Below are 16,128 nucleotides of genomic sequence, written 5' to 3'. Positions count from 1 at the left end.
AATTTAAGATTTCAAAAAGTTAAATTTTAGCAAACTAGGTAATTAGATTAAATTATATTAGTTGTAGCATGATTAGATTAAATTATATTTTAAACATTATTGATTATTATATTATATATTAAATATTAAATTGAAATCAGTTAATCAAAATACAGTTGTTTCACTTCTAATATAGATGGATTATTTTGCTTTAATTGAAAAAAAAAATTCAGTTTTTCAATTTTATTATACTTTATTTGAAAAAAAAAACAATTTCAAATGAAAATTTTACACATTTGTATATTTTTTTCCTTAAAATAAAATTTTAAAAATATTTAAGTTCGTTCATTTTAAAAATGAATTGATAAAAAAATTCATTAAATTTAACTTATGTAAGATTTTTTTTATTGTAAAGAAAGGTTGAGAAATTTAATTTTAGCCCGTAAACAAAAAAAAAAAAACATATATTAACTGAGAATATTACATTTATATTATGTGTTTATAAATAATTGATAAATATTTTAAAATTTTATTTTACAAAATTTCAGGAATAAAATTGAATTCCCTTTAGGTTAAAATTGAGTTTAGAAATAATTGATAAAAATTACAATATTCATATAAATTATAGATTATTTTTTAGCCCAAATCACCTTTCAATTTTAGAAAATAATATAATTAATAATAATAAATAATGGAATTAATTTTTTTTAGTTTAATTAGAACAATTTTAAATACTTATTTATTTTTATAAAAGATTTGCAATTTAATTTAATTTTATAATAATACATTATGATATGAATTTATTATTATAATTATGAGTTATTATTTTAATATAAATTTAAATTATATATTTTAAAATGAAAAATTGATATAATTATGTAATATTTTTTTTATTAAATGGTGTCTCACATTAATATTTATATTGAAATTAAATATAACACAAGAGTAAGTAAATAAGTAAAATAAAATTAGAAGAAAGAAAGAGATTTGAACACAAGGGCATGGAAAGGGAAAACGAGGGACAACTTTATGAGGGAAGTTTGAATAAAAATAGATATTTTATTATTATATTTATTTAAAAAGAAGAAACATTTTCTTTTACGAAATAAAGATTGACCTAGACTTCATATCACTGTGAGTGCGTTCTTCCTCATTTCCTCCATCTCATGCAATGCTTTAACCCAACTTTTCATAATTAAATTAAAGATCTCCTTAATTTATGATAGATTTTGACTGAGATTGCGATAATTATTAATTTTATTTATGAATAAGGGAGTTTAGTAACCTAGTATTCTTATTTTACGGAAATAGGCACTCCCTAGATTTACTTAGCTTATTAGGGTTAATTTATTACTGCTAAACCAAATATATCTCCAACACTTAATTATGCAATTGGAAATCAATCAATAAATAATTAGCATAATTTATATTAAGGACAATGTGTGAGGTGTGAAGAACTTTTAGCTTTATTGCAATGTATGATTTTGCTTTTCTTTCAATTATTTATTTTCAATGGCTGGTTTCTTGATATTATGATTTAGGTTAGATTCTCACCTCATCACCCACTTGATATTCTGGTTCAAACCCAATTATTCCCATTTATTTTACAGCCAAATGAAAAATGCATGTTTTGAGCCATCAACCCCCAACCTAACCTAATTGCAAAATTATAATCATTCATAGGCTGATGCTATGTCCTTTTCCCTTGAATATTTTCCATCAACAACAAGACATGAAATGTAAAAGTTCCACTTCTTCAAGTGGGTTCCATAAAAGCACTATACATGTTTCCAATCAATCATGGATGAAATTTTATTTGGTTCATCTTTTTCCGATGGGCATTCATCATCTTAAAACGCAGAAATGTTATATTTTAGGTATAATGAAGGAACAATTAGGCAAAATTACAGAAGCGGCCGCCCAAGTCTCTGCTGGTGGGGCTGTGAACTCAAAACCAGGGTCTTTCTCATCTTAAAGAAAAAGGCTAGGCATTTTGACACGAAGTTGCGGAGCAAACGAGAGGAGAAATAGAAAATCGAAATTGTGGAATGGAAGACAGGAGATGGTTGAAAAATGGACCAAAAAGCAGAACAATGGGTCCATGGGCGTTATTTTCATTGGCTGTGCCATACTTTATTGAAGGTGAACAGCAACCCAACAGATCAAGCATTCCAAAGTAGTTTATGGTCCAACGTAGAAAGGAAGGAATCAATAGGATTGGTGATTGCCACAAAATAGAAGCACGCAAACGAAACCTTTGGTCTGCCTCCTTATTTTATTGACAATCTTCCAGGAACCAATGTCACATTTGAAAACACTAGAAGTTCCCTGACCTAAGGTCACGCTCTTGAAAGTGACCATTGTACCAATTATGGCAAAATAGCATTAATATGCTTTAGATATTGATAAAACAATCTCTGCTGGGTCTTCCTTGCGCTGACAAACATCATGTGAAAAAGGGGAAGAAGGAATAGACAAATATATGCAAACAAAGCTTGATAATCAATTCGCAATGCAACAAATGATCCTTGACAATTGTCCAGGCACAATATATAATTAAACAATATTCTCGACATTTACATTGTTTCTTCAGTCATCCTACTGCAAAAGGTACCCTAATTATACAAACATTACAACAAACTAACTGTAGACACAACAAGAGAACCAAAACCATCCATAATATTAGTGTTTGCAATGGATGCAACGTCTTGGTATAATATTTTGTTCTGAGCATGGAACAAGTTATTAAATACGTCTCTAAATTATGGCATCAGTTGAAGAGTCCAAATTTACTCGGCGCCTTGCATTGGAACCATCATATGCTGGACCTGCAACTGCAGATATTTCAATGGTCCGAAAAATGTAATATTAGAACCAGAACCAAAGCAATTCATCATCCAGCAAGGACTATATTAATTTCATGAACCAAATTACTGTACAATTAAGGATATTTAATCAAAAGAAAAGAGATGTAGTAGTTTCAACAGTGCAATTACTTGATACAAAACTAAAATTATATAACTCATCAATGACCTCCAAATTTGCATGCCAGCTTCAAGCATCTTTGAGTCATGTTAGGATTCCTCACGCTTTAAAGTAGTTTAACTTGTGCATGGAAAATATAAGATGCAAAAACACAATCAAATTCACTATATTAATATCATAAAGAAAAGAATCAGCAATTGTTGTCTGTTGCTGTCCCCCAGTAAACACTGGTGGTCTTTGTGAACCTGCACCTGCTTTTGGATCTCTTCCTTGTAGAAACAATAGCATTTCAAGTGCAATTATTCCTACTTGTATTGCTATAGGCTTGCAATGTTTACCTCAATATGGAAAGCAACATCTATCGATGAATATACAATTGTGTCTCACAATTTTCCAATGAAAATTTGAATCATGACAACTAATTGAAATGTTTTTACCACCTACTCACTACTCAATGCATATGCTTAGCTGCAAACCAATTTCCTACATGATGTTCCACCTTGAGTTTACTGGCATCACATAAAGAAGAGGAAAAAGTAATTGGATATGGTTCAACAACCTATAGTACACACTATAGCCTATAACCTTCTATCACTTGTGTTGGACTATCCCTAATGCAGAATAATTATGGCAATATTGATGGAGGCAGCAAAAATGGCAGTGGCACGTGAAAGATTAGGATAATTGTAAAGGCATGCTGGAAGCGATAATACTGGTGAAAGTATAGTGGTAATAGTGATTATTTAGTAAAGCAGAGTACAAACAGCAAACAGTGAAAAAAGGTAATGCCAGAGTCATGCTTCATGAAAGCAGTAGTATCAAATCAAATGTTGATGGAAGTGAAAATAATGACACTTTTCCCAATGATAATGGATATGTCTCAGATTCAGGACAGATTAACTTAATGAACAATAAAAAGACCTAATTGTTTGCAGAATACATATGCAGGATATAAATGTATTTCCTATAGTGGTAGCCCTAATTCAGCAACCGAGTGCAAGAGACGCATGACATATTAATGCACTGCATACAAACATCACATACAAAAAAGGTTGACAAGACTCTACCACCTTCTAAAATTAATAACAGAACTAAATTATTATACTACTAAACTAAACAGTGACAAAGTACTAGAAGGAAAAACTTAAAAAAAATAGCAACCCATATCAATTACTGGTAGCAATGCCAAAAATCACTTAAAATTATTACTCAATTATTGAGTTACAGTTCTAACATTTCACCAACTACAAAAGTGAAAAATTAAAAAGTTAATATAAGTATCCACATGAATACACTCCAAGGATGATTAGTATGCTGTGAGTGAACATATAAGAGAGCATGAGAGAGAGAGAAATTACTTGAGAATTTGCATAGACAACTCCTTGTGAGAAAGATCCTTGATGAGAAATCTGCAAGGTTCATACCAAATTTTCCCAAATAAGATGATATATCTCACATATAAATTTAAATCGATAAACAATAAGACGATAAACAATAAGACGTATATGATGTGAAAAAGGAATCTCCGTGAAATAAAGTTTAATTTCACCTGGACATTTGAACTCGATTGAAAATCTTTCTTAACAGACGTTTCGCCACCTTTTACCGAACCCTTGGCGTCAACCTGTCAAACACCACAGTTTACAGATCCCAGTTTTCAAAAATCAAAATTTACCCCAAAAAGAATATCAATTTTTTTAAAAAAAGAAAAAAATTTACGGGGAAAGAAAATCAACATACCTCCATCTGCATAATCCATTCAACCCAATAAAACAACAACAAAAATACACCAATTAGTACCTAAAATATTTTACAATAATCTCATGCTGGGAAATTAAACCAGACAAATCAGGATTAGAAATTAATAGCCCTATCAAATAAACAACAAAGAAAAGGAATCCCAAAAAACTATCTGGCTGCAACAATTTTCATGTTATTATAAACTAAAAACGACAAAAAAGAAAATGCAGCCAGAATCTTCTTTTTTTTTTCTTTTGTCTAAAGCCAGAATCATTCAAACAGGTAAAAAGGAAAAGGAAAAAAAAAAAAAAGAGTGAAGTTCAAGTTGACCTCTCTGTATCGAGACAGGTAAACCTTAAGCGGATCAATGTAATCCTCAAACCCTAACGTCCCCATGGCCCACAGTAAATCATCACCGTTGAGCGTCTTTCTCTTCTCTCTTTGGCACTTGTCACTCGCCCTACAAATTAATCAACCACTGAATCTCCAAAAATGACCAGAACTAAATCCAATTTCACTAACAAGCACAAAGAGAGCTTTAAAAAAAAAATGAAAAAAAAAAATACTCGCTAGTGATGAAGCTGATGAACTCAGAGACACATTCCTGAACAGTCTCCTTGGCATCTTTGGCGATCTTTCCATTAGCAGGAATAGCCTTCTTCATGATCCGGCTAATATTAGCAATCGGAAGATACCTATCTTGTTCACGGACATTAGAGTTGGAGTTGGAGCGGGGGCTCTGCTCACCAGTCTCGTGGCTACCTCGGCCTGGACTCATCGGTGGTGCCTCCGCCGCCATCTTCAAACCCTAGCTCACAACAGAAATCAACGAAAATCATCGTTAATGAAGAGAAATAGTAGAGGGAGAGAGAGCAAGAGAAGTGAAAAGTGGATGAGGGGAGAGAGAGAGAGCGGGTGTAGCAAGAGAGGGGGAAATTACCTTAGGAGAGATTTGTAAAAGGGCGCGAGAGAATATGAAGGATCGGATTGGGAGGAGATAGGGGATCGGACGCTGGAGAAAAGAGGAGATAGGAGACGACTCAGATCAGACACTGAAGTTTATCAACACCGTTGGTTTTGATTTCACCCCTTTATTTTTTGTTTCTAAAAAAATTCACATATATTAGTATATTGATATCATCCTCTGCGATTTCCGTTCTGGATTAGGTTCTTCGATCCTATTTGACCACGTGGTATCAGGAGTTTTTCTGTTTGTCTCTTTAGCGTCATTTGTAACTACGTCGTTTTATCTGGCCATGCTGACAAGCAAGATTATTAAACCTGACCCGGTCAATAAATTAATTATTATATTTTAAACCAATAAAAAAAAAAGCCTTGGACAATCATTTAAAAAATAAGTAGCGGTAACATTTCTCTATTATTAGTAATATTGATTTGAGAAATTCGGGAATTAAAAGAAAGACTTGCGCAGACCAATGGTAACATTGTTACTCTGTTTACTTTTGTTTTGTTTTTTGAAATAGGGGATGGCGGAGTTCAACCTTTAACCTCATAAAACTACAAGGATGTACTTTTCACTAGGCTAAGTTTCGGAGTACGTTTTGATAAATGACCTGTCTTTAATATTTTATTATTTAATTTATTAATATATTATAAACCATTGATGAGCTTTATCAAATTTATGAAAGATTTATATCTCAAACAAGTTCTAATTATAATTTGTTGATTCGTTGCTAATTTGCGGCCAATAAATATCAACAAAGCAATTTGATGAAGAGGGAGAGATACTAGCATAATTATCTTAATAAAAATTTATATATAATTAAAAGAATTATGTAAACATAATCTAACTTATATTAATAAATTGATAAATGATTTTTAAGAATTGCATCTATATATAAACACACTTATTTTAATAAAGAAGACACAATATTGTCCAGTTATTCTATTTCATCTCACCATCAACTCTAGGAAGAAGCGCAAGAGGATTTCCAGTCGATCCTTAAAGACCGGTGACCAGGCAACAAGCGAGTGGATTTCATGCACCGTTCATTGTTTCCACTATAGATTTCACGCGCCATTCATTGTTTCTGCTTTAGATTTCACGTGCCGGGGAATGGAGGCGCATAGAATGTTCGTTGGACCTCCTGTTTCATCTCCAACATCGCCTCGACATTTTCAACCATCCTTCAATACCTTTTCTGTCATCGGACTTTACTGATTACAGGATCTTTTTTTCGAGTAGTATAATAACTTTCTTTTCTGTTTTTGATATTATGATGGCTATTGTTTGGAGGCCTTGTTTGGGTCTATATTTTTTTGTTCCTATTTGAGGTAGGTTTTGTGCACTGTTTGGGTCTAAACATTTGATCCTTTGTGTGGTACTCTTCTTGTTGTGAATCTTAACATGGATACAAGTAGTAAGTTCACTCCTGTAGCTACTATTGCTGAGACAGGTAAAACTTGCCTTATTTTCTCTTCACAAAAATGGATAATTGATTCTGGTGGCATAGATCCCATGACAGGTAATCCTCATATTTTCACCAGTTTTCGATCTCATAAAACACCATTTCCTGTTATCACAGTTGATGGGTCAACCTATAATATTGAGAGGTTTGAGACTGTTAAACCTACTTCTTCTATTATCTTATCATCTGTGCTAAATTTACGTAATCTTGCTTTTAATTTAATTTCTGTGAGTAAACTTACCAAAGACCTAAAGTATTGTGTCTCTTTTTTTTCTTTAACATTGTCTCATTCAAGGTCTTATGATGAAGCAGATTATTAGTAAATGACATGTCTCTGGGGGTCTTTACATTTTAGATACATGGGTGCCTCAGTTTGTTACCTGCTCAGTGTCGTATCTCCGTTCGAAGCATATTGTCAGTTGGGACATCATTCTTTACCGGTTTTGAAAAAGTTATATCCTCAATTTCATGAGGTATTTTCACTGGAGTGCAAGTCGTATCATTTTGTCAAACATCATCGAAGTTCTTTAAGTCCTAAAGTCAATAAACGAGTCAAGTCTCCTTTTGAATTAGTTCATTTGGATGTTTGGGGACCATGTCCGATTGGATCTAAAACTAGATTTAGATATTTTGTCATTTTTGTAGATAATTTCTCTAGAATGACTTGGATTTATTTTATGAAGCATCACTCGAAAGTGTTTTCTCATTTCTCTACCTTTTGTGCTGAAATCAAGACTCAATTTAAAGTTTATATGTAAATTTTACGAAGCGATAATGCTAAAGAATATATATGTCAGAATCGTTTCAGACTTATATGACTCAATATAATATTCTTTACCAATCATCATATGTTGATACACCCGCTTAAAATGGAATAGATGAAAGGAAGAATCAACATTTCCTTGAGACTGCTCAAGCTTTGTTGTTTCAAATGCAAGTTCCTAAGCAATTTTGAGCTGATGCTATCTCTACTGCATGCTTCCTCATTAACCGCATACCCTTCATAATACTAAACGGTAATACTCCTTATAATATCATCTTTTCTAAGAAGCTATTATTTCCTCTGAAGCCACGTCTTTTTGGTAGCACTTGCTATGTTCGGGATGTCAGACCTCATATGACTAAACTTGATCCTAAAACTTTAAACTGTGTTTCTTGGGATATTCTCGCCTTCAAAAGGGGTATCGGGTTACTTTCTAGACCTTAACAAATATCTGGTCTCAACAAATATAGTCTTTTCCGAGCGAATTCCTTTTTATCCTGTTACACAAACCTCTACTAGTCAAAAGGAGGACGATGAACAACTCATTTATAGAATCATATTTAATGGTGGAAACTCTTCGAGTGTGCCTTCTATTGCACAATCTGATGGTAAAATTCCTCCTAGTACTCAGCCTCCTATTAAACCGTCAGTTGTTCAAGTTTACTATCGAAGTCTAGTACCTGATGATACATGTCCTGCACCAGAATCTTCATCATCATTGGATTCGCCACTAAGTGACCTTAACCTCTCCATTAGTCTTCATAAAGGTAAACGACAGTGTAAGTCTACCTATTCTGTTAGTAACTTTTCTACCTATTCTGTTGGTAACTTTCTTTCTTATGATCACCTGTCTCCTTCTTCTACCTCCTTAATTATCTCTCTAGATTCTATTTCTTTACCTAATACAATTAAAGAGGTCCTGACCCATTTTGGATAGCATGATACAATGTTTGAGGAGATCAAGACTCTAGATGAAAATCATACTTAGAAAATAGTTAATTTACCCTCTAGTAAGAAGGTTGTGGGCTGTAAATGGATTTTTGCCATCAAAGTCAATTCAGATGGTTCCGTAGCGAGACTTAAGACCCATTTTGTTGCTAAAGACTATGCACAAACATATAGTGTTGACTATTCTGATACTTTTTCTCCTGTGGCCAAAATGATCTCGGTTCGCTTGTTCATCTCCCTAGCTGCTTCTCAGCATTGACCTTTACACTAGTTAGACATCGAGAATGCATTTTTACATAGTGACCTCCAAAAAGAGGTGTATATAGAGCAACTACCTAGGTTTGTTGCTCAGAGAGAGTATGGGAAAGTATGTCATTTGAATAAATCTTTGTATGGTTTGAAGTAGACTCCCCATACATGGTTTGGCAAGTTTAGTGAAGTTATTTAAGAATTTGGGTTGAAAAAAGTAAGTGTGATTACTCAATCTTTTATAGAAATTCAAATATTGGTATTATTCTCGTTGTTGTGTATATTGATGACATTGTCATTAAAGGAAATGATAGTGTAGAGATCTCTTCTCTCAAATCCTTCTTGCAAGCGAGTTTTCATACTAAAAATTTGGGTCAGCTTAAGTATTTCTTGGGAGTCGAAGTCTTGAGGAGTAAAAAAGAAATTTTTCTGTCTCAAAGTAAATATATCCTTAACTTACTTGAAGAAACTGAGAAGTTAAACCTTGTAGCACACTAGTGATTCCTAATATATGTCTCATAAAGGATAATGAAGACCCTTATGATGATCCAGAGAGATATAGGAGGTTGGTTGTAAAACTGAACTACCTTATAGTGATGATTTGTCCAAATATTGCTTTTGCAGTAAGCGTTGTAAACTAATTCATGTTTGCTCCTACGGTGAAATATTGAGCCGCTCTAGAACAAATTCTATGTTATCTAAAAGAGATCCCAGGACTCGGTATACTCTACACTAATCATGGGCATATTGCAGTTGGGTGTTTTTCAGATGCTGATTAGGCGGGATTCAAAAGTGATAGAAGGTCGATTACAGGCTATTGTGTATTTATTGAAGGAAATCTAGTGTCTTAGAAGTGTAAGAAGCAAAATGTGGTATCTAGATCTAGTGTCGAGTCAGAATATAGTAGGCCATGACTCAATCCACTTGTGAAATTCTATAGATAAATCATCTGTTGAAAGAAGTTAGTTTGGATGTTACATCACCCGCGAAACTTTGGTGTGATAATCAAGCTGCTCTTCACATTGCTTCCAATCCAGTATATTACGAACGAACTAAGCATGTTGAAGTTGATTGTCATTTCATCTGTGAGAAGATTTAAGAAAATTTAATTCCCACTAGTTATGTAAAGTCTAAAGAGCAACTAGGTGATCTACTCACCAAAACATTAAATGGGTCTCGAATAGAATATTTTTTTAGTAAGTTGCGCATGATAAACATCTAGGCTCCAACTTGAGGGGAGTGTTAGATTGTAAACATAATTCATACATAATTAAAGGAGATTTGATTGATGAATGATTTTTAGGAGTTGTCTTGATAAGATCTTATAATCTGTATACAAACACACTTACTTCAATAAAGAAGACACACAATATTGTCCAATTGTTCTTTATTTTGTTATATATAAAAATGATTATCTAATTATATGTATAATGGGTAGAGATAATTATAACTTTGTACAAGTATTATCACAATTAAATGTTTCTATAGAATAAATTAAATTTTTTTATTTCCAATGCTCCATTTACTTGTAGATTTCATTTGTTCACAGAAAATAATTCATATTTAGAAAATATTTTTCAGATGTATTTTCTACCTTGTGAATGTTAATTGCAAGCAATATGTTATGGATGCTTTGTGGGTAGACTATATAGACGTTGTAATAAGTAGGCTTGAAACTGGACAGGTTGTTATTGAAACAAAGTATGATTGATGAATTTAATTTCAAATTTCAATCAATTGGCATCTTATCAGCAAGATTTAGTTTGTTTAAATTTGTTTGTTATCATTAACAAGATTTAGTTTGTTTATTAAATGTGTTGAGATTGATTGTCATTTTTCAATTTTTAAATTTCTAGATAAGCGCTTGAAATTTAAATTCTTGATGTAAATCTAAATTTAGCCTTTACTATATAAGGCATTGATTCATGGAATAAAGCATTAAAAAAAAAATTACCAGTAACTCATGAGATTCGAATGCTCTCTCTAACAAGTTCTCATTTATTTTCATAATAGGTTCCTCAAGAACAATAAAAGAAAATCAGTTTGGTGAGAGAAAGATTTTTCAGTTCATAGACCCGTGATGAAATCTTATTTCCAGGCACTTAACAATTTGATATCAGAGCCTAACGTCACGGGAGAGCCAATCAATTTGGAGGAAAAATTAAACACTTACGTACAGAACACTAAATCCCGATTCAGTGAATTGGCACGAAAAATATCTGAGCTTATTCAAATTGTCAACAAAGGAACAAACTAGGATGGCACTAGCAACAGTCAACAAAATTTCGTTCCCCAACTTAATAAACGAAATTGCCAGATATGCGAAGTTGGATTTCCCTTCTTTCGATGGGTTTGAAGATATATTGGGGTGGATTAATCAATGTGAGCAATTCTTTCTCAACCAGGAAACTGCAGAGGAAGACAAGGTTAGACTAGCAGCCTTTCATATGGCAGGAGAGGCCCAATTTTGGTTCTATCGGCAGGAGAAAGAGGAGCCCCGAATGACATGGGCACAATTCAAAGAATTTTACAATTTGCATTTTGGGCCCCCTTTATCCAATAATTCTTTAGGTAAATTGATCAATCTCAAAAAGACGACAATAGTAGAAGAGTACCATAAAAAGTTTCAAGCCTTGTAAGTAAGAGCTTCATCGGTACAAAATGACCAGTAGATTAATTTCTTCACTGCCAGTTTGACTGAATCAGTACACTTGGAGATAGAATTACAGAATCCTCAAAATTTGGCCACTGCAATAAATTTAGCCCACACCATTGAGAAGAGGTAAAATTACAGAATCCTCAAAATTTGGCCACTGCAATGAATTTAGCCCACACCATTGAGAAGAAACAACATCTGGATAAACAGAACACCCTAGAGATCAACAATAGGGGTAGAAAGGGCAAGAATGGCTTCAAAGGGTTTGACAATTGCAGGATCAAAAACAACATCCAGTATTAGAAGTGCCCCTGCTCTATTCATTTAAAAGACCCAATAGGTCGGAGATGGCATAGCAGCACTAAGAGTGTAATACCCGGCTAGATTCCGGCATCAGAATCCCTACCTTCCGGCGGAATCTCCGTTGGAATCTGGAATTTCTGAAGATGCCAGAGGCTTCTAGAGGGGTAAAATGTGTTTTCTAAAAGGTTTTTACTGATTTCATGGTTTTAAATGAAAAAGAATTGAGTTTTAAAAAGAAAAGACCAAGGAGGCGTTTGCCAGGTTCGGCCGCCGAAAGTGAAGTTCGGCCGCCGAACATGGAAAGGCTTCGGGAGCGCCTTTGGCCTCCGAAAGTCTTGTTTGAACGAGCCAAGGTTCGGCCGCCGAACCTCAAGTTCGGCCGCCGAACATGCATGAGTTTAGGGGGCACGTTAGGCTGCCGAAGGTGGTTCAGCAGGCCACCTATAAAGGGCCCTCAGATCGGAAATGGGCGAGTTTTCTCCCCATTCTCGAGCTCAGGTGAGTTCATGTCCTCCTTTGGTCATTTTCATGTTTTCTCTACCCATCCCTCAAGTTTTTCATGATTTCTACCCTTGTGTTTGAAGATTTGAAGCTTAAGTAGAAGTTTTGGGAGCTTGGAGGCTTTTGGAGCTTGGATCCTCCACACCTCCGAGTTAGGGATCGCACCACCCCTCGATCTTCAAGAGGTAAGTGTAGATCCTTGCTTTCCTTGTGTTTTAATGAAGTTTTAAGTAAGTTTAAAGATGTTTTGATGGTTGAGTATGGGTAGATATGCATGTTTAAGTTTATGTGGGTTTTATGCCCAATGTATGTTATGTGATGCTCATGTATGTTTATATGATGCTATATTGAATGTTTAGGCTAGGTTATGCATGTGGGGGAGTGTATGCATGAGTGGGAAAGAGCAAGTGAGATTATGGGTTGTTTTGATGGTTTTGGCCTATATGGGTCATAAGCTATCTATGTATGTTTTGATGTTGTTTTTGGAGTTTAATCAAGCTATTAAGCTCCTTTGTGCATGGTTAAGGGTTTATGCATGTTTTGGTAAGGTTGGGTGCTTGTTTTGGGGTGTTTGGAAGGTTTGGGAGGCTTGAATGCATGAGAAGCTGAGTTCTGCCCTTCTGGGAAGAACTCAGGTTCGGCCGCCGAAGGTGGTTTCGGCCGCCGAACCTGCCTTTGGATGCATGGTTTGGCCGCCTAACCTTGCCCCCGAAAGTTGAGTTTTTGGCTTGAAAGCAGACTTTCGGCCGCCGAAGGAAGGATTCGGCAGCCGAAAGTGTCTGACTTTCGTCTCTGGAGTGGGACTTTCGGCCGCCGAAGGTGCCGCCGAAGGTGCCGCCGAAGGTGCCCGAGTTTCATCTCTGGAGAGAGGGTTCGGCCGCCGAAGGTGCCGCCGAAAGTGCCCTGTCCAGCCTTTTCATGGTTGTTTTCTATGCATGCTTTGGTGATGTTTTAAGGGGTTTTTGGGTAGTTGTTTATGAGTTGTTTAGAGTGTGTTGGCACCTCATTCGAGTCCACCTGTGTAGGATCGGACCCGAGGGATAGAGGAGGCCATCAGTATTAGCAGTTGCAGAGTCAGTTCAGCGTCTGCCAGAGGTGAGTAGAACTACTTAATCTTTTATTTTACGAAATCAAATGCCTAAAGCATGTTCACGCATCATGTTCATATGTAATAGGTTGATTGCACTAGTTACACGAATATGACGCATTGCATTATTTATTGTTGATGTGGATGGACCAAGGCGACCCCAATAGCCCATGTTATGTATGAAAGACCTGGGTAAGTCCCTTCGTGGGCCAGGCACTATGTTATGTATGAAAGACCTGGGTAAGTCCCTTCATGGGCCAGGCACTATGCAGAGGGAGTTTTGGTGGTCATGTCCGTCTGTTATGTGGAATGTTTGTGCTGTGACGCATTTCATAAAAGCATGTAATTAATGAACTGTTTTCTTTATTTCTACTCACTGGGCTTTTTAGCTCACCCCTCTCCCCTAACCCCAGTGTTGCAGGTTTGAGGTTGATCGGGAAGTCTCAAGAGTAAAGGTTTTGCTTATGTAATAGTATTAGCTTAGTACTTTTAGTGTGGACATGTATTATAAATTGATATAATGTAATGTAATTTGAGATAATGGATTGTACGATAATGTAATGTTATGTAATATAAAGTTAGCAGAGTTATGTTTTTGGATTAGAACTGTGCTTGGCCCTAAGACTTGGTTAGTCCATGTTTAATACATGATGTATGTAATGTTTTAGATGTTGAGTGGTGTTTGAACTAATCTTGTGGCATGTGTTGTTTACCACGCTAGAGTTTGATGAGGACCCTAGTAGAGGTCTTATGTTTGTGGTTTGATGCATGCACAGGTTAGGTTCTAGTTCTTTGGATGTGACTCCGGCTTGATGTATGTTATGTTGACCCAGCTAGAGTTTTGTTGAGGGCTCTAGTAGGGGGTTCCTTATGTTTTCAGTTATGTTGCATACAGGTCAAGCTCGGTCTATACATCATATGTTTCAGTTTTTATGTTAAGTTTTGATCATGTATGGGATTTGACCAGGTGATAGGATGTATGTTTGGCTTGTTACAGGTCCCGGCGGCCTTAAGCCGATCTGGATCCTAGCGCCGGTGGCGGTTCGGGCCGTTACAGAGGGGTATCTGTTTCCGAGTCGTTACAAAGAGGTTATGTTACAATTGTAGCAGCAAGACATTTAGGCATTCCTATACAGAAACAAACAGGGCTAAGGGTAATGAGGAACGGGTCTCCAGTTTGGGTATATGTACTGCATTAACATTCCAAATAGACCAAGAACTATTTATATTTTTACGTCATGACGTGTGAAATGGTTACAAACTTTGGGATTAATCTTGTGGAATTTTATTTCTCTTACCATGAGATTTGAGCTAAATGGAAGACAGGTGATTTTGCATGGACAACAATTTGCATGGACAACAATCTAAACTGAACTCACATCTTCATTCAATCAGAGAAGATTTGCCATTCGTTCTAATGGAGAAATTGATAGCAGAATTTTCAAAATTATTTAAAGAGCTCATAGGCCTTCCTCTCATACGTTCGTGTGACCATCATATTTGCCTCTTACTTGGTTCGGGTCTAGTGGTGGTTCGCCCCTATCGTTATCCTCATCTACAAAAAGATGGGATTACTGAAATGCCAAAACAGTAAGGGATAAATTCTAAGGGATAAATTCTACTCGGATCGACTTTTGAATGAAGCATTCCGACATGGATAGAGCATTTGCGAATTATTTTTGAATTATTGAGATCTCACCATTTGTTTCTCAAGAGAACTAAGTGCTCTTTAGAGAAAACCAAGTAACATACTTGAGTTATATTATTAATGGTGCATGTGTATCCATAGATGCAAATAAAATCAAAGTAGTACGTGGCTTTCTGGGATTAACAGGGTACAATTTATACAGAATTATGGTCAAATTGTGGCATCTTTAACTAGGTTTTGCTCAAGAATAGGATCTCATCACAGGCTCTATGAACCGGAAAATTCTGTTTTTGCCAAATTAATTTTCCTTTGTTGACGTTCCTATTTTTTCTTGAAAAACCTGAACTCTTTAAGAGAACTCTCGAATTTTAAGGGTTATTTTTTTTCTAAATGCTTTATTCCATAAATCAATGCTTTACATCAACAACTTAAATTTCAAACACTTTAATAGAAATTTGAAAATTGAAAAATAACAACCAATCTCAACACATTCAGTAAACAAACTAAACTAAATCTTGCTGATTATAACAAACAAATTTAAACAAACTAAATCTTGCTCATAAGATGCCTATTGCTTGAAATTTGAAATTGAATTCATCAATCATACTCTGATTCAGCAGCAACCTATCCAGTTTCAACACCTACAGCCTGCTTATTACGATACCTACACGCTGTATCTACACGCTGTACCCATAAAGCATCCATAACACAACACTGTAGTTTTCAGAAATCAATGTGTTTTTCTTCTGAAGTATTTTCTACCTTGTGAATCTTAGTTTCTGGCTAGGATCTGATGCTTATGGTTACTTATGAGGAATAGGTTTGGCTTTTCACTTGGTG

At 35.1% G+C, this 16,128-nt stretch overlaps 1 protein-coding gene across 2 annotated transcripts; it reads right to left on the bottom strand.

Annotated features, from left to right (window-relative positions):
- Positions 1 to 2,501: 2,501 nt before the first annotated feature.
- On the bottom strand, positions 2,502 to 5,816 carry LOC110620485 (nuclear transcription factor Y subunit B-10). 2 transcript variants are annotated; one of them, XM_021764246.2, is made up of 7 exons: positions 5,645 to 5,816; positions 5,271 to 5,512; positions 5,035 to 5,164; positions 4,705 to 4,710; positions 4,514 to 4,588; positions 4,323 to 4,373; positions 2,502 to 2,807 (listed from the first exon to the last, which is right to left on the bottom strand). In XM_021764246.2, exons 2-7 carry the CDS (start codon positions 5,501 to 5,503, stop codon positions 2,769 to 2,771), a joined length of 534 nt encoding a protein of 177 aa, XP_021619938.1. In that variant the 5' UTR covers positions 5,504 to 5,512; positions 5,645 to 5,816; the 3' UTR covers positions 2,502 to 2,768. The 2 variants fall into 2 exon arrangements, with proteins under 2 accessions (XP_021619938.1, XP_021619937.1); XM_021764245.2 differs by having other exon boundaries at positions 2,502 to 2,813; positions 5,645 to 5,812.
- Positions 5,817 to 16,128: the final 10,312 nt, after the last annotated feature.

Source organism: Manihot esculenta, chromosome 8 (assembly GCF_001659605.2).
Source record: "Manihot esculenta cultivar AM560-2 chromosome 8, M.esculenta_v8, whole genome shotgun sequence".
NCBI lineage: Eukaryota > Viridiplantae > Streptophyta > Magnoliopsida > Malpighiales > Euphorbiaceae > Manihot > Manihot esculenta.
This window is presented reverse-complemented; position numbering and strand designations above follow the sequence as displayed.

Coding starts and splice junctions, on each gene's coding strand:
- LOC110620485 (XM_021764245.2), bottom strand. CDS start 5,503: ATGGCGGCGGAGGCACCACCGATGAGTCCAGGCCGAGGTAGCCACGAG. Junction 5,165..5,270: donor ATCAGCTTCATCACTAGCGA/GTATTTTTTTTT, acceptor ATTAATTTGTAG/GGCGAGTGACAAGTGCCAAA. Junction 2,814..4,322: donor TTGTCTATGCAAATTCTCAA/GTAATTTCTCTC, acceptor AAATATCTGCAG/TTGCAGGTCCAGCATATGAT.